Source organism: Echiichthys vipera (genome assembly GCF_963691815.1).
Source record: "Echiichthys vipera genome assembly, chromosome: 8".
NCBI lineage: Eukaryota > Metazoa > Chordata > Actinopteri > Perciformes > Trachinidae > Echiichthys > Echiichthys vipera.
In genome coordinates this window covers 17,307,584-17,331,111 of record NC_139833.1, presented here as the reverse complement: position 1 = coordinate 17,331,111, position 23,528 = coordinate 17,307,584, and the positions used below count along the sequence as shown (strand labels likewise).

Sequence of the window (23,528 nt, the reverse complement as noted above, 5' to 3'; positions counted from 1 at the left end):
AATACATGTCATTGATTTAAAGGATTGCGTTTGCAATGAAAATCCAGAATAAACAGGATCTTAGAGCATGACTGTGAGCTTTCCCCCCATTAAATTGACTTTTAAGTGGCGTAGATGAGAGAAACCAAAAAAACACCACTATATATTAAATACATTATTTAGTAAATGAAGGCAGAAAAAATGTGTGGGATAGACAAGCACAGTTTAGTTTTGAGTTTGCCTGATTTACAGGTCTTAAAACTGTAGGGGGAAACCCACACAGACATAGGAAGAACATGCAAAATTACAGAAAGGACCCTGATGTCTGCATTATTAAAACCAGCATCAAACATCCTACAGTGATAACCACAGATCTAGATTATCAACTTGAATGTTTAAAGGTCTTTCTTAAATGTTATTTAAAGTTATCTGGAAGCAGTTGTTAAACACTTATAACCTACATGACTGCTCTTAAATACAAGATAGAACCTAGATTTTCTTCCAGTACATCACCCTGCTGACGTACATCATTACACAAGTATTATTCACCATTATTATTTTGCTTGAGGTAGCAGTATTTACCTAAAGCTTTATCTTCATTCATGAATGTGGTGATCTCATGATGTCAGCATAGCTCTAAAATAGTTTGGTGGAATGAAGTTAGGCTTTTTATGAAAAGATTTCTTTCTGGATGATTAACCCAAAGTTGCCTACATAGAAATACAACTAGAGACCAACAAAAATATTTTCTGGATGACTTTACTCCTTAATTGAATGCATCAACTCAAATTTCTTAAGAAAGTAACATCATCGGGTTGTAAAAAGGATATTCACTTAGAACACATTTTCAATGTATGTACAAGAAACTTGCAAAATAGCAACTTGAAAATGCAACCCACAATAAAGTCAAGTGTTAAACTGGTAATTCAAAAATTATCTATTGTACACAAAGTCAAAGAAAAAATACCAGTGGATTGAAATTATCAGTTTGAAATTTCTTACATTTTATCAACAAAACTGACAAAAAAAAGCCATTTCAATGATTTGCCAAACATAAAAAATGATCATGTTTGATAAAACATTACAGCCTTCAGCCAAAACTTTCCATCATGCACCGTCTGTATTCATCACACGATGTTAAACAGCTTTAAGCAATTGTCATAGATGTACAAACACTGCCAAAATCAGTAAATGATAATTTATCATATACAAATTCCAATATTAGAACTAAAAATATATACAATGCAAATAAAAATGCAAAAAAAGATGCTCTCACATGGACATGAGCCAAGATATTCCTAATCCAAAAATAAAAATGTAATCTAAAGTGGATGTACAGTCAGATGTAGGGTATGACAGGGATTTCAAATCACATTAACACGTTATTCCAAAAGACAAAATAACGTATTGTATGCAACAATCATCACTGAGAGGACCCAGCATGAGTCTGTTGATGTTCCTCCAATAGGTGAGGAAAAGCAAAGGCTTTGTCACATTCTGTGCATTCATATACAACTTGGCCAACATGACTTTCTTGGTGCTGCTTAAGATGAGACCAGAGGCTGAATGACTTGTAGCACATATCACAGCGGAACGCACCAGCTTCTTTTTCAGCGTGCAGTCTTGTGTGCAAAGATAGATCTTGTGCTGTATTGAATTCGGCGTGGCACTGGTTACATTTGAACTTGTTTTTAGCCAACTGAGCCTGTTTTTTCTGACGATGCCGCCGCTCGTGCTCTTGGAGGTACCGCTTCTTGGCAAACGTGTTTCCACAAAGCCCACATTTGAATGGCTTCTCGTTTCGATGCTGTGTATTTTGATGCTCCAAAAGACCACTTTTTGAGTAGAACTGCATTGAGCAAACGGGGCAATTGTACAAGTCCTCTCCAGTAACGTCAACCTCCTCCTCTTCTGCTGCTGCTTGATGATAAATTTGAGGGGCTGTCTTAGCCGATGGATTTGAGCCTTCAGCCTCCATTGTTGCATGCGATTGATGAGAACAGCGATGCTGGTGGAAAGCATCTCTTCCCAAAAAGCTATGGCCACAGTCTGTGCATTCAAATTCAGTAGCTGCTATCACATGAGAGCCCTTGTGTTCTTCAAGCTTACTTGCAGAGGAAAATGCGATTTTACAAATTTTGCACTCAAAGACACCATTAGGATGCTTGGGGAAATGACAAATCAAGTCGGTGGCACTGGCAAAACACTGATGGCAAACTGGACATATGAAACCGTTTGGAAAAATACCATCTTTACCTTCAGTGTTATGTTTCATTTCTGCTGCACTATTAACGTGGCTCTTCAGATGGCTGTGGAAGCCGAGAGGGGAGGAAAAGCTATTCTTGCATTGGTTGCATGGATATTCCCTCTTGGACCATGATAGTTGATGGATGGTCATGTGGTTTTTCAGGTGAGATGCATGCAGGAAATGCTTATTGCAGTCTGAACAGGAGTATGGGCGCTCTTTTGCTGCCATGCAACCGTGCTCTGAGAGCTCCTCAGGGTCGCTGAAACGATCACCACAAACACCACAGCGATATTTGAGTTCTTTAAGGGATACTGATGAGCTTTCAGAAAGCGAAGCAGACTTTTCATGTTCCTCCCTTGAAATTGAAGACAGGGGGTTGTCACCGGACTTAGAGTGGCATTTCCGGTGCTCAGCTCTACTACTCTTTGAGGGAAACACAAGGTTGCATATATCACACGGGAAGTTCTCTTCACGGTGTGTAGTCATGTGTTCTGCCAGCTGCAATGGTCCTGTGAAACTGAAGTCACACTTTGAACAACGGTATGGACGGCTCTTTCCATGAGTGTGCTTGTGTTTACGCAGTGCAAAGAGCGAGACAAAACCCCTGCCGCATGCCTGACACTGGAATTCAGACTTGTGCATTCGTTGATGCTGCTGCAACTGAGATGCCTGGAAAAAACACCTTCCACATTCTTCACATTCATGTGGTTTTTCGCCCAGGTGACACCGCTGATGATCTTCAAGACTTTCTGATGTTGGGAATGTCTTGCCACACACGTGGCATGGGAAGTATGGCGCAGAGTCCGAGTCACTGTCCTCAGTGCTGTTATTTCCATCCTCATCGCTTTCACCATTTGTACTGACTTGACTGCTTGTTTGTTGTTCAGCACTGCACTTTTCCTGAATAGTTTTCCCAAGATCCCTCTGCTCTTTCTGATGCCATCTTTTATAATGTCTTGCCAGGGATTTTTTGACTGAATAGGCATTGTTACAGAAACGACAAGGAAATACATCATTTAGATGCTCTTCTCTGTAATGATTACATAAAGACGGTCTCGTCCAAAACCTCTGATTGCACAGTTTGCAAACAAAAGGGCGATTTCGGTCATGACAGGTTCTGTGGATCTCAAGATCCGATGCGGTGTCGAAAACCTTGGGGCAGTCGGGACAAGAGTATTTCCTGTTAACTCCATGTAGCTTCATGTGTCTCTCAAGACTTACTTGATTAGTGAAGACCTGCCCACACTTAACACATGCATTGCGCTTTTTTGCTTGTTCCTCTCTTCCGTGGTCTTCAAGGTGACTAATGAGCATTAAGCCATCTGTAAAGCTCTTATCACACTCTGAACATTGGTACTGCACAGCTTTCTTCTCTTTACTTGAGCTGTTTTGCACCTGATTTTCTTCAGAATTTTGTGGGGATTCGTCCATTAAGTCATCTTTGCAGATGAAGTTGGTCTGCAAAACACCAGTTCCAGTCGATTGGGAGGCTTCTTTGAACACAAGTATAGAGTCATTCAGCACAAAATCAATCTCTGCTTTCAAAGGGACTTCCAATGGTTTTTTTGTCATTGTAAATGGTTTGTCTGAAATGCGTCCAAATCTACATTTTCTGTTGTGATTACGAAGCAGACTTTTATTCCAGAAGCCCCTCTTGCATATTTTACAGCTAAAAGGAATCTTCATCGAGTGTACACGCAGATGACCAGTAAGTCCAGCTTTATTTGTAAAGGACATATTGCACTGTGGGCAGGGAAATGGATTGGGGACCTTGCTATCAAGAGCTGTATCTAGTTTACAGATTAAATCAGTGCCTTCACTAAGCTGTTTGTCACAACTCTCATCCAAAGGCTCTTCTTTGATGTTTGGTATATTTGACAGATGGTGTTGTAAGGGAGCAGTAGAAGCTGGTGGATCCTTCGCTTCCATCTGGTGTGCATTTACAAAATGCTCCTGAAGCTCCGAAAATAGCAAGAAACGGGAATTACAGAATGCACAAGGAAGGCCTTTTGGTGGGCTTTTGGGGGTTGACTGTGGGTCTTGGCCAACTGTGGACTTTGATAACTCTGGTGTTTTTTTGGTGCACTTTGCAAAATGACGCTGCACATAATCCTTCCTTATAAATTTTTCACCACAATACTCACAGGAATATGGCCGCTCTCCAGTGTGCAGGCGGATGTGCACACCCAATTGCCAGTTGTTTCCAAACGAACGGGGGCAATGACTACATGCGTATTTGTACTTATTGTTCAAATAAGGCTGGCTACGCTGTATAATTCTATTTCTCACCCCCCTAAGTGGGGTTGTCACATTTTCTGTTGGTGGTTTAGTCCCCAGTGATAGGGAAGCATTTCTTCGTTTGTTGATCTTGTTGCACCTCCTCATCTTTCTATGTTGTTTCAGACTTTTTTCATGAGAGAAAGACGAGCCACAGTGTGTGCACTTGAATAATTTTGTAGCATGGAACATAGTAAAATGTCGTGAAAGCTTAGACTGGGTAGGGAAGCTCCTTGAACAGACTTCGCACACAAATGTCTCCTGCTTTTCAACAGGCTCCAGGCCAAACTTATTCTGCCAACCCTTGCCAACATCATCTAAAGTGATTTTGGGAATGCGAACTTCCAACCGCGTTTTCTGTCCTCTACAGCGAGTCTGATGTACGTTCAGGTGATCGTACCTTGAAAAGCAGCTGTCACAGGCTTTACAGCGATAAGGATTCACTTCGTTGTGTGTCAAAATGTGACGTCTCAGGCTCCGTGACTTCATGAAAGTCTTGGTGCAGAATTTGCACTTGTAATCAGATTCACCTTCTGCTTGGGGCTTTTGTGCTGCCTCTCTGAGAGTGGGCGTCCTTGACAATTGAGTTGCAGCATCACCTTTGACTTTTGACTGCCCCTGTTCGTAACTACCATCACAGAAAGCTTCATGCTGCAAACACGTTGTCCTACTTCCAAATCTGCGTCCACAGTGCATACATGCATAGGGTTGCACACCAGTATGTGAAACAAGATGTCTCAAGAGTAAAGATCTGTACCTAAACCTCTGTTTACAGTGAGGGCATTTCAGATGAAGCATCTTGGTCGCATTGGACTTCGAAGGCATATGGACAGGACTCGCCTGTGAAGTGCTTTTAGAGACATCACCATTAGGAGATGAGTCAGTGTTGAGCTCTGTAGTTTCCCTGCAGTTCTTCTGATGGCGATGTAATTTTGTAAATTCAAAGTAATGCCCACATCTTGCACAATTAAGCAGAGTGTTTGTCTTGTGGCCACGGTGATGATTTTTCAGACGCAATCTCTTGAAGAACGTCCGTGGACAATAGGAACACTCATGTATCCCCTTTGCCTTGATGTCAGTAACAACTGTGTTGGACTCTCTTGTTTTGGACTTTATTGTGTTGGACTCCACTGTGATCAGACTTCTGACTTGACCAGGCAAACACTTTTCACTGTGGAGTTTAAGGTACAATCCACGGTAAAACTGTTTTCCACAGTTGGTGCAGGAAAGGGGTTTGTCTCCAGTATGTTTGATCATGTGGCGCAGCAAATAGCGGCGGTCACTGAAATGATGTTTGCAAAATGGACACTGGTTTGATGAAGACCCAGATATATGTGTAAGACAATGTTTTCTTAGAGCTTGGGCATCATTAAATACCTCTTTGCATATGGAACATTGTAGCTGTTTTGGTTCACTTTGCTCTTTCACAGATTCCAAAGACTGCTGTGGTTTTAATGGTGGTCTCTCTTCATGCTCACTCGACTTTTTTTCTCTACGTTTATGACAGTCTAGATGCCTGAGGAGATGGGCAGGATAATGGAACTGCAGATGACAGTCTGGGCATTGAAGCATCCCCCTTTTCAGATGTGAGCTTCTGTGCTGGATGAGGTCTCTAATAGTTGGAAGAATCTTTCTGCAGACAGTGCACTGTATCCTCCTCTGGTGAACCCTTTTATGACCAATCAGATAGGCACGTTTCTTGAAATGTTTTCCACATTCTAGACAGCCGTACGGTCTTTCACCTCTGTGACTGTGCTCGTGTTTCTTCAGGGACTCTGGCGTGTTGAAACAATTGCCGCAAAACTTACAGCTCAGAGAAAGATTGCTATTTTCTTCAGTCAATTTTGAGCTATCCTTACTCTCTTCAGTCTTTGAAGTACTTAAACTTGTTGGATTAGACAAGGTAGAGAAAGCTGAATTTCTGTACCGGAATCTTTTGCCAGTGAGTTTAAACTGCTCATGTTTCTTCATATGCCTGTACTTTCCAGAAGCATGACAAAAAACAGCTGGACAAAGATTGCATTTGTAAAGTGGTGCAGTCTTGGGGTATGGTAAAGCTTGGGGTGCTTGTTTTTTCTGTTCCATTTCCTTGTCCATTGTTTTCTGTTCATTTTTCTTCGGCTCAGTTTCCTTTGTTTTTTTCTGTTCAACTGGTTCCCTTGATTTTGCCTCTTTTGCAAGCCGATCAACACATTCTCTGAGGCAAAATGTTTTAATATGTCTGTATCGGTTTGATGCTAAAGTAAAGCTAACACGGCACAAGGGACATCGATATTTCCCGGAAACTTTTCCCTTGCCACCATATATCGCATTTCTGACACAGTCACGCAAATGTCGAGCCCTGTTGTAGGAATACTTGAAAAGCCGTGGGCAAAGAGGACATTTATATTTTCCTGTTGTCTCGTTCTTGACATTTTTGGTTTCCTCACCACTTTGTTTTGTGGTAAACCTACTTGAAGAAATTGGCAAACTCTTTCTGCGGTGTATGCTGTAGGAGTGTTTTTTGGCCTTGGCTGTAGTTAAGAAGTATTTATTACATATACTACAATGATGAGTTTTGGAGATGTCCACAAGCTTTAGGACACATTCAGGCATACTCAAAACTGGTTTGTTCTCTACCAGTTCCTTTTGTGGTGGTGTTTCACTTTCTTTGATAATGGCATCAGAATTTGTAACTGGAAGTTTTGTCTGCTTGCATCTACCAATTACGCGCATGTGTTTTCCCAGGCTACTAGACTGTGCAAAATATATTCCACATCCATTACACTTATAGGGTGTTTTGCCAGTGTGAGTCCTCATATGACGGATATAGTGAGTTAACTTTGAAAATACAAGGTCGCACTTGATGCATCTGTGGCGACCGGAACTTTTTTTTTTCACCGGTGGGCAGGATTCAGAAGAAAGCCGGGGGCTTTCTTTGGCTGGACAACACACGTGCTGTTTGGTCTGTTCATTCCCCATCAGGTAGAGATTACACGTCTTGCAAAACTGGAAACTTTCTACTGAATGGCAACAATGGTGGTGTTCAATTAGATGGTCTACACTGTGGGTTGTGTGTTGACAAACTGCACAATGATAAGAGTTACTCGTTCCATTTATTGACTCGGAGGTCTTCAATATTATGACAGGCTGCAGGTGTTTTCTCATTTGTATAGAGGATTTGAGTTGAGGTGATTGTCCTTCTGAATAGTTCTTGTTACTGTCAGGACTGGCCACAGAAGTGTTTTTATAGTGACCTGGGTCAAGTTTCGTTTCATCAGCATCACATGAAGAATCTTCTCTAGACAGAGGTTCGCCATACAGCACACCAAGAACTTGCTGTGCTTCTGCTGATGTGTACAACTCTTCAAATGACTCTCTTGAATGTTCAGCAACATCTCCATTAATGCCTACTGGCTGTGGGGCCACTGGACTTTGGCGTACATGCAGTTGCTGATCAGGGGTTGCGTTTGTATTCTGTGCTGGACTTGTCCATTGCTTTTCTAGACAGGGCTTTAAGTCTGTGCTTGAGGTGTTAGACTCTGAACAGGATTTTAAACCATCAAATACACTTTGCTCTTTATTGTCACTAGTCACAGGAGGGTCAGTACAAACTGGTTCAGGAGGAGATGTTACGGGTTTCTTGTCTGGTGGACTCCTGTCTATGCTTAACCTGTTTGACTGTAAGCAGGATTTTACATTACCAGCGCTGCCTTGCTTGTTCTTGTCACTTGTGTCAATAGGAAGACCGTCAGTAGTGACACCAGGACCATTAATATCTGGATCTGGAGAATAAGTGGTATTTGTCTTCTTTGCTGCATTTGTCGATACCTTTTCAGAACAGGGATTCTTGGCTGTTATTGAACCATTTGGCTGTAAGCAGGACTCTGAATGACTTGCAACACTCTGCTCATTCTTGTCCCTGGTATTGCTGAGGTGACCATTCTTCTCCACAGAGGGTTTCTGCAAACAGGTTTCAGCATTGTGACTTTTATTTTTTGAGGTACTTGCACACTCTCTCAGTTTTTGAGTGACATCTTTAGAATCGGACAAATTTGTACTCCGTTGATCTGAAGATTTAGAGGTATTTGACTGAATTTCTTTCTCCTGACTGTCGGTTTCCATATCATCATCTTGACCATCTGTGGAGTTTGTATTTGAGGATTTCTGCTCATCAGTTGTCTCACTTTCAAATGAACTTGATTCATTTTTTTCCCTTTCTTCACTTGTGTCCTGCACTTCTTCTCTTGTATTTCTATCTTGACAATCTGTTGAGTTGGGATGATCAAATCCCTCATTTTCTTGTTTGAGAGATTCCTTAAATTCCTTTCTTAGGACTTTCTCATTTGATTTATATTGCTCATTATCCAATGTTGTCATGATATTTGGAGAAGTTGGAGCAATCTGCTCTTCCTCATCAACACCTGGGGGCTCCACTATTCCATCACCAGTCAGGTTTTTATCGCCACTCATCAAGTTGTTTGATTTTTTTCCTTGAGTGAGATCTCTCATCACATCATTTTGCGTCTGATCTAGACGTGCATCATAGTCATTTCTATCCTCTACAGTCTCGCTCCCTGTAGAAGGCACCATGTTAGAAGTTGACTGGTCTTGATCTTTAATATTTTTTTCTGAACTTTCAAACTTGTCTTTTGCACATTCAACTACGTTTTCTCCTGCTGCCACATTTGAAGTACTTGGCAACATTACATTAGTTTCTGTCAAATTAGGGCAAAGACTCTCTGTTGAAAGCATTATATTTCCAGTATCACTAAAAAGCCATTCTGTTGAGCTGGGTTTTGTAGTATTAGCTTCTGGAACGGAATTACTTGCCATGAATTTACAAGAGGGTCTTGTTTCACCCACATCTGGATCTGAGCAGCTACTGACATCTGAGTAGTCTTCAAGAAATGATGGAGCTAGCATTCCACAGTCTTGCTTAAATTCATGTAAATCTGTTGTAAAAGATGAAGGAAAAGATTCCGATGTTGATAATCCATCTGGGGCAAAATCTGAGATATTTCCACAGTAATCTTTTTCAATTTGTTCTCCATCACCTTCCCATTGCGTATCCTTACAATACCTTTGATAAAGACAGTCTGAACTGGGATTTTCAATACTTGGACTTGAGTAAAAGTTTGTGTTAAAGCTTGAGTTTGTTGCAGGGGCTTCATGTGAAGCCACCTCCCCGGAGAAATCATGATGTCCAATGAAGTTCTCTATATGCTGGGAAATACTTCCCTCTGACTCTGACGTCCTTCTCAAAGTGCTTGGATCCGATGATAGGGGAGGAATGTCATGGAAGTATGAATTCCACCCATGAGCCATTCTCTGCAAAGATTGGAAGCTGGGGCTTTTTTCCCCAATCCTGAAAACATAGAAGTAAAGAATCACAAAAGAGGAACTGCAAATATCATTAAAAAATATATACAATAATTGAAAAGAAAATTCCGACCTTTTCTTGGACACACTGACTATCCAGGATGATATGGGTTACATCTGAATGGAAACCTGTAATAATATGTGTTGATTAATATGATTTACTAACCACTAAACAAAAATCATGAGTGGGAAACCTCTACCATAGCAAGGTTTGGAGAGGATGAATCATACAGATGAACATTCACATACTGATGGCACAGCGTTCAGGATCTGGGTTCAGTATCTGGGTTCAGTATCTGGCCCAAGGACACTTTAACATGTGAACTGGAGTATCCGGGCAGGGCTTGACATTAAGCTTTTTCAGTCACTTGCCTACTTGATTAGACCAACTCGCACTAGTATTGACAGTGGTAATGATTACTATGAGTTGAAAAACTCTGACCCTACCAATTGGTGTCTTAAGAATATGCAACACCATGTATCAACTTGTGTGGGTGTACATGCTGCATTCATGTATTCTTTGTTTATATGGCTAATTTCTTTTGGATGCAGATGTTGTTCCATCTTTGCTGCTGTATTAAACCTTTGCAATCAATTTAACAAAACTCTTCAGAAATTCTAGAAATAGATGTGACAATGATGCATGTTAATGGAATGGACTCAATCCTTTCAAATAACCATTTCTTAAACACAGCAGAGTACACTGACAAAGCTAACTAATAATAAAAAACCTTATGTACCTGGTCTGAAAGGTCTGCCGTCATCTAAATCTTGAAAGATTGCCTTGATCTCGATCTTGGCTGCCTGTAAAAAATGAAAGAAATGCAACTATTATTATTATTACCATTATCACTTGTTTTACATTTTGTTTTTGCAACATAAAAAAAATGGCATCCTTGGCTATTTCAGACAAGAAATCATGGTTTTGTCCGTGAAATGGGTATGTTAAACCTAACCTGAGAATGTGGATGGTAAGAAACGGTCAATGTCAGATCAATTCCCAGTTGGCCAACTACTAAAAATGGCCCTGTTGATTTTATTGATACCAATTCCATAATCGACTGATTATCTTGATCAATTCCGTTATTGATTCCTGATGAGTTTTCACAGGTTTACAGCATTATTTCAACTGTTTTATCATCGGAGTCTGAACACAGTGGAGATAAAACGAGAAAACGTTTGTACAGCTCAGGATCTGTTGTTTCATCTAGTTTACACATACATGCTGTCTCCCTACCATCCTGTCAAGCGTAACAATCAGAAGTGGCATGTCACTCGTGGGTATGTCACGTAAATCAATCATTATTAACCTGCTCCATATTTGTAATTAGTCAGAAATGGCTTCAGCTGGACAATGAGCGGAATTAAGGGATTTAATCCCCAAGAAAACAGCACATCCGTCATTTGGGAGTATTTCGGGTTTGAGGCTGCAGACGTGCACCAGAAACAGGTACTGTGCAAAACCTGTCACGCTTAAGTTGCATCATCCAGCATACACACATCCGATTTATGCCGGCATTTGAAAAATTACCACAGACATTTGAGTGCATGACGAGAATTAAAAGTCTGGGGACAATGATAATCAGGTCCACTGTAGCAAACAGACTACAGCATGTATTGCCAGTGTAACTCCATATGATCAGAGCAGACAAAGACACCGGGAGATAACCACGGCCACAACCCACTCGATGCTTAGGACATGGTTTCTGTTAACATGGTCACCAAAGATTGATTAAAAAAAACCTCCTCCGCACGCTGGACAGATGATATATGATTCCCTCCCTTCCCTTGATTGCAATTAGATCTTTTCCTAAAATCGTTCAGCCCTAGTGTAGACCCATGAGTTTAACCTCATTCTTTTGCAAAGCTCAACTGTCAGAAAACTATGTCGGTATTGATAATAGGAATTGATAGGTTCAGGGGACCTATGATTTTGGTTACAACTGTCAATTTGTTATCAGCTCTCAACTAGAACCGTTTCTCGATTCCCATCCCTGCCTTCAATAAAGATGTTATTATAAAAGAAAATTCAATATGTGCACATATTTTCAATTAATAAGACAGTGTTGGAGGAGGATAAATAGACTTAATACCCACTGCCTGTTTACCCTTGCTTAAACTCTTATTACTAGTATTCACTATAACATCAAATTTAGTTGATCAAAACCAAGTGCCAAAGTTTTCTCTCTGAAATGCTGCTGGCTACAGGTGGGTACTTCAATTTTCATTAACGCAAACCAGGGTTTTGTTAGGTTGAGTCTCTCATATGGATTACCACTTGCAGTTCCAGCAGCATGGGATCCGATCAATGCTGCTCATAAAGCTGTCGACAACAGCAGTAATTTTATAACATTGACTGGGAAATTTCATCTTGAGACAATCATTTCAAATCTTCAATCCTAACCCACAAAAAATGAGTGCTGACATCCTCCGATCGGTTGGTCGATATGCACTTTGCTGGCGTTACTTGCATAAGGCCTTGTGTCCCCAAGGGCATTTAACCCCAGCGGAAAATACCAGGTGACACACACCCAGAAGAGACTTCCAATGCACTTAGGAGGTGCAGCATTTTTTCCAACTGAGATCCACAGATCCTGCGAGTCTCATACGATCTTGTGATGTTGCAAGAATCTTGCTGCTGTGCTGTGAATTTTTCTTTCAAGTTACTTGTACATAAGTTGATATTGTGAATCATATGGCCACCTTTAATCAAACTATTCTGTATTTCTCACTTTGAGGAAACGTAGCACAGCGCTGTATTACTTCACTGATCAACTGATCACTGGTAATCTAAACCCATTCAGAGTGATACATCACCTCCGGAGTCTCGTAAATCCCTGTCAGGCCTTTTTTTGTAATTAAAACACGGCAAGTGAACGGCCATTTGAGGGGGCATGCCCTGAAACTTTCCGAGCCGCCAGTCTAAAGGGCTAGTGGAAACACGCCTATTCTTGTCTAGTTTTGGGTTCTACTAGTGTCTTTGTCACTTCTGGTAGCATTATGTGGCACCGGCAGCCCAATCAAGTTGCCCAGGTAGTGCAGCTCCTCCAGGATGGAACATCCAAGCCATTGACTGGCCCTCTTGTTCCCCGATCTAAATCCAATTCAGCACTTCTGAGGCCTTATGCATCGTTGCATCTGACTGTACAACGACAGACTGTCCAGGAGCTCACTGATGCCCTCATCAAGGTGTGGTAGGAAATCCCCCAGGTCACCATCCGCCAACTCATCAGGAGCATACCCAAACATTGTCGGGAATGCATAAAGGCAGGGGTGGACCATACACACTACTGAGTCATATTATGAGTTGCAGTGATTTTACTGCTGACTGCAGTTCACCAACGGCCACCGGTGTCGCTAAGAACAAGGATTTTTCTGTACATCACACAGAAAACCATTAAAAAAGGCAAGGACGACAGTTGACTGTTGGTTGAAGTTGGGCCAGTGGTGAGAAATCTCTCTGATTGGCTCTTCAGTCAGTGCGCATGAAGACAAAAGTGTGGACAGTAAAGAAACGGCTTAAGTCAAGAGGCTGTGGGATGGAAAAAACTAATTTGTTATACCACGCAAGGAAAGGCAGATCAGTGTGGCAAGGTTTGACTCTGCATGGCCAAAACTGCCAATGGAATTCAAGCTTGAATTTCATTTAGAAAAGACACACTTCTCCAGCCCATTACACTCCTACAGATGTATTGATGTTTTTCAAGAAGTTAAAAAAGAGCATGCACTTAATACACTACTCCACACATTATTACCTAAGGGTCTACTCACAAGTTCAAGTCATACCATGCGCAAGCATGATTCATGGCTAAAGTCTAGTTTGTTTAACCAGTGTGAGTGCAACTCCTGGACGCAGCCCAGTTGAGAGAGGTGGGCTTCGGCACGGCAAGTTTGCACATGTACGAGCACTAGCACAAGCATAAAAGGCGATCATGGCGACTATCTATATGCAATTACTACTCGCAAGGGAAATTTAAAAAAAGATACCGTTAAAGGGTTCGTAGTGGTCTGATGCAGAGGTGGAGTGTTTACTGCAGATTTAGTCAGATGAAAAATATCTACAAAAAGTGAGTGAAGCAAAAAGCAATCGTGCCGTGGCCCGGATCTTTTAAAGTAATGTGAGTGCAGGGGAGGAGCAAGAGGGGAAAATCCAGCTTAAGCAGGGCACGAATAAACTGGGCCAAACTCAAAGAGACCCTTAGTCTGTCTGCTGCTGCTTTAAAATATAAAGCATAAAATGGAGGGTATTCAAAATGTCTGATGACAAACAACAACTGCTTACAGTTTGAACTAAGGAAGATTACTCACCCAAGAGGCATAAATCCAAGGCGTCAATTGTGCCATTTTACTGGGTTATGTTTAGCATGTGCAGGAAGGTGAGTTTTCTATAGATTCATGCTTGAATTCAGTAGGAATGATGTGAAACAAGTGTGTTGGAATAACAAGTGGTGGCGCAACTTGCATGACTGCACAGCAATCTGAAGTGGTGAGGAATATTCTTCAGTAGGCACTGACATGGTTCCAGTGCAATATAAAAAAACGTATGTTGTCAAACATTTTACATTAAAAGTGAGCACAGTGAACAGAAGATGTGTGAAGACCCTGACATTCTTTGGCACCACAGGCTACAGTCTTCAGTGCAAAATAACCTTATGTTTCCACAGATACGGTTTCCTTGCTGAGCTGCAGTTTGTGACCCAGGTCAACACACTGCTCTCTATGAGCGGGCTCACCAGTTACATTTTGATGTGTTATTGTGTCAAGTCCTTCCTATTTCCCGGCTTCGATGCGCTTCCACTGAGATTTAATTTTGATCTCCCCACAACCCGGGATCTATACTTTGACTACTACTATTGTCTGTATGACACAACAAGTGTAAAATTTCTATGTCCTGCACAAATTCAGGTCAAATATTATATGAGTTTGTTGAGCTTACAACAAATTGATATGAAGGCTAAAAAGAATGACACCATCACGGCATGTAGATATTTAATATTTTGTACTGAAAAGAATGCCATTTTGATTTATTATATTTCCCAAATTTTGTCCCATCTATAGTTTGCATGCAAAATAATGTTATTTCTTTCCAATTTTTTTATTTTTTTTTAATTTTGCTGACAAACCAGAGCAAGTATCAGCCAGTAACAGTTGTGCATTGTCTCAACGTGTCTGCCTTAAAGTAAAAAACAAAACAAAAAAACCCAACATTAATCCTACTATCCCTTTCAAAAACCCATGTTAGGCTGGGTCACAGTAACCAACTACGTGATTAAATAACAAAAGTAGATAAGTAAGGTACAATGAAACCAAATTGAGCTAATAGCAAAATATATCAAGTAATTCAAGACAATCAAAAGGAAGTACCCTCAGCATTATCAGGAATAACAGTGAGACTATTACTAATAAGAGTCAGCAGTGGATCCTAAGTTTTAGGGAAGGCTGTCAAAGATCCGTTCTGTGAGAACCTTAACTTCTCTAACCATAGACATTGTTGACATAAACATGTTTCCATTTAGGGAGAATGGTATGTCTAGCAAGCAGGGTGGTAAAGGCCACGACACATTGTGAAGTAATGAACAGATTTTTAGAAGGAGGGAGCCCAAAAAGAGCAGTCAGGGTATTGGGTTCCAAATTTTGTTAAGAGCCTGTTTGAAGGATTTAAATATATCGGACCAAAATTCCGCAAGCTTCGGGCACGACCAGAACATGTGGATCCAAATTTAAAAGGTATTGGTGACAACCGGATTAGGTGAGACCTTATGGGCAGTTATAGGGAGCTGTGAGCAAATCGTAGAATGCAAATACAGGAAGAAGAGGTAATCCCAGTACGAGCACAGGACAGGCAGACATAACTCGACCGCGGAGCCACTATAAAGGTTCATTAATGTTGCAGGCCCAGACGTAGTGGCGGAAACTAGGGAGTGCTAGTTCCCCTTCAGATTTGAAAAGTTTAAAAAATATGTTTTTTAGATATGGGATGGTTTATTCTGCCAAATAAAAGCTGTAAGTTGTTGGTCTAGATTAGTAGAGAAATAATTTATTAATACAAATTGGGAGGTGCTGAAAAAGATACAGAAACATTGGTAAAATGGCCATCTTAAGATCAACCCGGCCTGCAAACTTGCAATTATCCAATAGTGGCTGGAAGTTCTTTTGAAAAAGGTCCCTGAAGGAGCTTGTGATAAAAACCCCCAAATACTTGAACCCCTTGTCAGCTGTTTTAAAAGGGAAATATGGATTGTGGGAGTGATCTTGCCAAGTTGTTGACAAAAAATAACTCACTCTTCTGTATAACTGATACCCGGATAGGTGCCCAAACTGATCCAGAATTGATAAATCTGGGGGGAGGGAGGATGTGGGGTTTGAAATAATTAAGAAAAGGTCATCAGCATAACTAGAAAGTTTGAGGACTAGACCAAAACAAGTGATGCCTTCAAACTCCTTCTGGTTTCTAAGCCAGATGGCTAATGGCTCGATGGCTATGTTGAACAACAAGGATGAGAGCGTACAGCCCTGCCAGGTCCCACGTTTGAGAGTGAAATATGCTGAATGGACACAGAAGCTTAACCCAAGAAATAAAAGTTTCCAAACCAGTCCACACCAAATTTCTCCAAATTGAAAAACAGAAAGCCCCACTCCACCTGGTCGAAGACTTTCTCTGTATATAGCGCCACTACGACCTCTGGAGTGTCCGACCCTGCTGAGAATAGGATGTGATGGTGAGGACCTTAGGAAGGATCTTACAATCTAGGTTTAAAAGTGTGACCGGTCTGTAGCTGCCACATAAGGTAGGATCCCTGTCTTTATTCAGGAGCAATGAAATAGATGTCTCATACAAGGTTGCTGGCAGGCTGCCTTCAGTAAAGGAGTCATTAAATATATTCCATGGATGGGAGCTAATAGCATGGGGGCTAAGATAAATGAATAAATATTACACAGGTTTGGTGGGTTGTCGCCGGCACTGCAGACATGCTCACCCTGTTGAGAGCTGCGCTGGAAATCCTGTACTTGGAAGTATGTGAAAGCCACAATGGACTCTCTATGGGGAGATCCATGCCCTATGGCTCTGTGAAGTGGTAAGGTCAGGGAGGACTGCTGTAAAGACATCGCCCAACACTGGCATATTGTATGGACCCCACCACATCTGATATGCCTGTTATCAAGCAGCTTTTCAGGGGTTTGATATTTATTAGAATTAGGTGTGTTAGAGTGGGGAGATACCAAAAACATGCAGGGCAGTAGCTCTCCAGGACCACTGCTGTAAAACACGTTATCTTAAGCCTAAATTATGCCTTCTGCATCGAACTGACAAAAGTTTTCAACATGCCATCATTCCCCCATGTCTGTGCAGGTCCAGGCAGTCATGAAAAACTGAATGTGCAGACAGTTCACATAGCACACATGCCTACTGCACATGCTCTAGCTGTTTCACACTATGGACCTGTAGTATGTGCACCAGTATGAATCTCTAGCTGGTTTGCCAAGTAGAAGAAGAGGAAAAGTAAAAAAAACAGAGGAGAAAAGGTGGCATAAGGGATAAGTGCGATCATAGTATTTGTGTGACCAGTAGATGTCTGCGGACGCAAAAGTTATTATCGGAGTATAACCTCCGCTTTAACTTGTCTTGGCCCTGTTGTGTACTTGACAGGACAGTTGAAAACAGAGGTGGGCTTCAGCACATAAGAAAACAGCTGACAAGGTGAGACATGGTTATTGATGCATCATAAGATCTGGATACTGGACCCAAAAAAGGCGCCTATTCAGTTCAATGAGATCTGCTCATCTGGCACATATTACGTCAAATAAGTTTCTAACTTATGGGTTTATTTCCAGGTATTTCTCCAGCTGCCCCCAACCACAAGTTCCTGCTCAGCCCATTGACCACAGATTTTACAAAATATATAATATAAATGTATCAAATATTCATAATATGAAGAGCCATAATTGACATATTTGCAGCTTGAGATTGATTTTACATAGCTGCTTCCTCATGAGGCTCACACAAAAACCCATCTTGTCAAATCAGCGTCCTGTGAGGAGCTACAGGCAACTACATGAGTGGTTTAGGTGTGTGTGCCAATATGGAGAGGTGACAGTTTGTGTAAAACAACAATGGCAGCTTCTAGAGGGGTTAATGTAGATGCTGCAACAGGATCAGTTATATCATTACTGTAGAGTATTTCCTCACTAGGGGTGTAATGATAAACGTATTCGTATCAAACTATTTTGGTACTGGCACTTCTGGGCGTGTAAAGAGGTGGGCCGTGGTCCGTAAATGTGTCATATATGTAGCTTTAAATATGGTGAATCTACGGTCTTGTTTTGCAACGTGGAACTTAAAACTTGAAGTCGCCTTCCCCCCAGACCGTTTAGCCTCGGCTTGGCTCGCAAGTGCGCAGCATGGGTGCGCAGTAGCAGCCAGCGGTGAGAGTAGCAGAGCAGGCAACGGCAGGCAGGCATAGCCGCAGCATCTCTTTCAGCAAGGCTGTGTGGATGGAAGGCTAGCGAAAACAGAGAGCGAAATGGATGCCGAACAACAACATGAAACCGGAGCTTGCAGAGGTCCCCCAGTCATTCAAGTCCCCAGTGTGGGGTAACTTCAGATTCCAGGTTAATTATGAACATACACACTTTTTAAATTTAAAAAAGGCACCATCCAGCTGTCACAGTCACTGTTGCTATGGAAAAGAAAAACAAGCTTTGCAAACCCAGCTCCCGGCACTATTTCAACAACCCCTACCTGGGAATTCCGAATAGTCAAATGCCATAACCTATGTTAATGCTGCAGTTGCAATTACTTAAAAAGTATTTTATTTATTGATGAATTGTAGCTTTGTAGTTTTAATATTTTATTTATACATTTTACTTATGTTTAGAACTGACAGCTAAAACTTGTTTGCTTGTTTACTAATTAATCCTTTGTTCATTCTGACAACCAAGCGTGTTTTCATTTACCCCCTTAACTAACCGTACTGTACTGTGACTCCAAAGCGAGGTACGTACCGAACCATGGTTTTAGTTTTCCGTTACACCCCTTTTACTCAGTGAAATAAGAGCAAAGAACAGAACTGAAGGCGTTTCTCTTCTCTGGAGAGTTTGACAGACAAGTGCCTGCCCTTTTATAAACAGTTTCAAATGACAGCTTCTCAGATGATTTTGTAAAACAAACCATCTGGAAAGTCAAGTAAGTCTGCGGTGCACTGTCATCAGTTTTACATACGTCTCTCGCAAATGGTGGTATATGTGGTCAATGTTTTTTGGACTGCAGGGGATTTTTTTTTTTTTCTGCAATACTGCAACTGGCCACTAGAACAAAACTGGTAGCAGGCAAACAAACAAATCATATCCAGTTCTATACCGTATACCCATGGTAACTTACTGCTTTCAGATTAAAGTGGCACAAAGGTCATACAATTCATGAAAGTATTGAGTAGCACAGACAGGGCTGCTAAAAGAGTGCCCTTGACACCTTCATCTTTGATTAGACAATTTACAGTATTACTTATGTGAGAAACTACATTTAAATGGTGTACCAAACACAAGAACAGATACTGTCTTGCATAAAATATGATCCCTCACCAAGGCAACCTCCACAGACACAGAACAGAACTATGCCCTTCTCTATGTCTTGCTGCTGTTTTTGAATGGTGGCATGGTTTCTGTGTTTTTGTACGTTTTTACACAGATTCCGTCAGCAGGGTGGGGCTGCTGCCAGCTTCCCTGTTTGCAAGTTGAATTTTGCGAAATGATAATGCAGTTGGTTATGCAGGGTTTCGGAGTTCTGCTACCTCACATTGCCCTCCAGTACAATAAGGTATATCTTTATCTGTAAGTCATTTTTCATGTTCATTACAGCTGAAGATTGATAGGAAATGGGGGAGAGAGAGGGCGGATGACATGCAGCAAAGGACTGCAGGTCGGAGTCTAACGCCGGCAGCTGCGGCGAAGACCTTTAGCCTCTGTATATGGGGAACCTGCTCTACCGCTGAGCAATCGGGCACCCCGTAATATCTTACTCATTGTTAAACAGATTGAACTCCATTTACACAGTTCTATTCAGTTTATCCCTGTTGGAGGACCGCATAACCGCGTGTATACAGACACATTAAGATGAGCAGTGTAAAAACATAGCTGAGTAGTGTGCCGCCATGGTCCCTGTAGCAGCTTCAATTAATGACACACTCTGCTCTAGGCATGCCACGGCAGCCATGTCACGTGGCATGCACGCTATGTATTTTGACTTTGAGAGGGAAATTAAACTGATGCACAGCAATTAATTCACCATACAAAAACAATAGTTTCTTGCACAATTTGCAATTGCAGAATTAAGTCACTGTAAGGACGATGGTAATGTGAAATTTAAATGTTGACAGTAAGGATTTACCAGCCATCATCACCACTTGAGCCAGCTGAAATAGCAGATATGATAGCTGTTAGGGGACAGCTATGATGACATGCACACACCTTTTTCTTGCGTTTATTAAACTGTAGTGATTTACAAAGCATTTAAATGGATGGTGTAGCCTTGTTATAGTGGTTGAGGTGTTTCGTTTCAGCAAGGAGCACAAATGCAAATAATACTACTTCCTAGAAGGCTACAATAACAAAATAAACAAAAGGACAGCATAATGTGACCTAGTCCACATCAACCAAAGCCAGACAAGTTAGAGCGCACTCACACTTGGCCGAGATGATCCGTGCCGTGCTTTAGCATGATTGTCCCCAATCCCTCTTCCCCAACGGCCCAGGCCCGCTTGCACTCACATTACTTGAAATGATCCGGGCCTCTGCACTTTTGCTGCTTTCTTATAGACGGCATCGCCCCTGGAGCTTTTTGAATATTTTCATCTTACATAATCTGCAGAAAACACTCCTCTGCATCACACCATTGCCAACCCTGTGGCAGCATTCTTTTATATGTCCGTCGTGGGGGAACAGTCTCAGGACCACCATCAATGCTTGTGCTGGTACACGTGTGCATGCTCATACATGTGCAAATTATGCTTAACTAAGCCCACATCTCTCAATCGGGTTGAAGCCTAAAACTCTACTTTAGCCGTCATTCGTGCTAGGGCACGGTGCGGATGGGAAGTGTGAGTATGCCCTTAGACCAAACATCGCCCACTAAATGGGGAGTATTTTAGTGAATGACAAAGTAAGTGCAAATTCCACATAAAATAACACAGAATATAGTGTATGTCACGTTTGACCATGATTTATCTAACTTATTAGGGCGTCTTGTTCGATTGTCCCATTTACGAACATGGGGGGTGGGGGGTGGGTGTGATTTACACTTCAATAATGCAGTCAAGTGTAGAACCAAAACTAACGACAGCCTAAAAAACTGGCCATTACAAGCTTCGTAAGGTAGAATATATGACAGAGTTGTCAAATTCATCGTTTAGGTCAAGGGTGCCCAATACTACTCCTGGAGGGCCACTGTGCTGCATGTTTTAGGTGTATCCCCGCTCTTACACACCTGATTCTAATGATGTGCTCGTTATCAAGCAGCTGAAGTTCGTCACAGGTTTCAGAATTGTTAGAATCAGGGGTGTTAGAGTAGGGAGAAACCTAAAACATGCAGGGCAGTGGGCCTCCAAAAACAGCATTGGGCACCCCTGGTTTAGGTGATGGTGTACCTTTACAAATCCAGCCTTAGCAGTTTTGGGGACAGGGCATTCACCAGACTCTGGAACTCCCTCACCATCTTCCTGTCTTGCATCAAGACCCATCTCTTCACCTCTGCCTATCAATAGCTCCACATCCACTTCACTTTTGCTTGTATGTTGCTTTGTTTTTGTTCTGTTTGGTAAAGCAACTTTGAGTCCAGAAAAGCACTGTCTAAATCAAATTGATTATTATCATTACCTATTAATTTCCCTGGGAGCGTAGGCCTATATGGGTTGACAGATGCTGAGGCATTTGTTGTTGAAGAGACAGCTAACCTCTCAAACTTTACACGCAGGTGCAGTTATAGATGTTAGGTTTCAATATGGATAAATCCTTTTCCTTGTTTACCATCTCGTTTTTTTTAGACTTTGCAATCACTTTACCTGCAAAGCACCCTGGGACATAGATCTCGGTCACATCTAAATTATGACTTTGCCAGGGCACAAGAGAGTAGATATCAGAGATAATAGTTTAGGGGTAAGATAATTATTCATATCCAATTGACTTGACACTGCTGATTTTGTTCTTGTTTTATGGCTGACTGCACATAATACACACCCTTTAAATGCTGTACTGCATTTTTTTAAAAGCAAATATATATGATTTTATTGTTTTTCTACTGTTCTTACAGTTTTCTTTTGTATTCATTTGTTTTGCTGTTTTGTGTCTGTGGTCAACTTTGGTCAACGGCATGTGAATACATTTTGACTTGGCTTTAAAGCAATTAAGTCACACAATAACAGAGCTGCCACAAGCCTGAGACTTGTATTTAAACAAGCAGGTGTAATTTTTTATAAACAATTAATAACCCAAAAAGTTATTTTGTAAACTTGTTTTTAGTTTTCTGTGACAAAGTGAACATAGAGAGTTTTTAAATCATCCAATAGTGTAGTTTTTAATAGAAAAAAAGATGTAGGACCACCTACAAGCTGTTAAATGCTCTTGTCTCTATTGTATCATTGTATGATGCTACACTTTATCAAGCCAGGACGGGAGGACAGTAGATCAAAGGGGACGGTAAAATGTAATCTGCTCAACAAAACAAACATCCTGAGCGGCGTCAGTTTGTGACTTTAGCCACGTGTTACATCAAATGAACACTGAAGTCACTGTTGTGGGTGAAGCTATAGCTCACTAGCTACCTCGGTCAACCACTAGCACGATGCTAGCTAGCACTGATAACCAACAGCTTCTGCCTCTTCTGCAGCTGGTCTCTAGCAGGACCCCTTACCAGATCAGCGCTCCGTGTTGCTTTTGCGTGCTTCACCGCCGACTTCTTTGTGGTTTATCGGCTACAGGAACCGTGTTGAAATAATCCCCGAGCAGACGTCGTCCGACGACATTGTTCATGTCGGCATTCTTTGCCTGTATGCGGAGAAAGCGACCGTCCTCCTTGCCGATGTCTCCCGTCTTTACTGGGAATATTGTCAGAGGCTCTTTCTTATCTTCCCTGGCAGTGATTCGATGTGGCTTGTTAAGTCCAAAAAACACAAGCGTTTTCTTAACAACGCGAGCTACACAGCTTGTTGTGCCCCGGGCAGCGGCGCAACATCCAAACCCGTCTCCATTATCTTTCTTTGCGCATTTTCAGACAATGTGCCCGAAACTGTGCGTACGTTACACAAGCGTCTGCTTACAACCAATTACAAGGTGCAGGGACCCGGGGAGAGCCCGCCCCCTGTATGTTCTATGGCTGACACAGCCAGAGCCTATCGGGGTGGAAGCACGACTCCTTCCGGGCGACCGCACCACGGTTGACTCCTTGCTGCTGCAGCTGCTCCTGCACTACCTACGTGCTGTGGCAGACAGGCAGTTTAACTCGCACTGACAGTCACTGTGCTGATAAATGAAGTCCTCAGAGGGAGGTCAGTGCTCCCCTTTTCAGTTCCAGTACATTTCTTTGGATTTTACTTGTGTGTGTTCCAGGTTACTGGGGAACTCAATCAGACATACGTGTCTGCCGGACTAGATGTGTTTGGTCTTTATAGGGTTA

At 41.7% G+C, this 23,528-nt stretch overlaps 1 protein-coding gene across 1 annotated transcript; it reads right to left on the bottom strand.

Moving 5' to 3' along the window:
• Nucleotides 1-802: 802 nt before the first annotated feature.
• On the bottom strand, nucleotides 803-23,076 carry znf1035 (zinc finger protein 1035). Its single transcript, XM_083918351.1, has 4 exons — nucleotides 22,767-23,076; nucleotides 10,606-10,669; nucleotides 9,939-9,994; nucleotides 803-9,851 (listed from the first exon to the last, which is right to left on the bottom strand). The coding sequence occupies exon 4, from the start codon at nucleotides 9,809-9,811 to the stop codon at nucleotides 1,403-1,405; it is 8,409 nt and encodes a 2,802-aa protein (XP_083774477.1). The 5' UTR covers nucleotides 9,812-9,851; nucleotides 9,939-9,994; nucleotides 10,606-10,669; nucleotides 22,767-23,076; the 3' UTR covers nucleotides 803-1,402.
• Between the last annotated feature and the right edge of the window lie 452 nt (nucleotides 23,077-23,528).

What these genes read in the sequence shown, in the direction of transcription:
- znf1035 (XM_083918351.1), bottom strand. Translation starts at nt 9,811, where the DNA reads ATGGCTCATGGGTGGAATTCATACTTCCATGACATTCCTCCCCTATCA.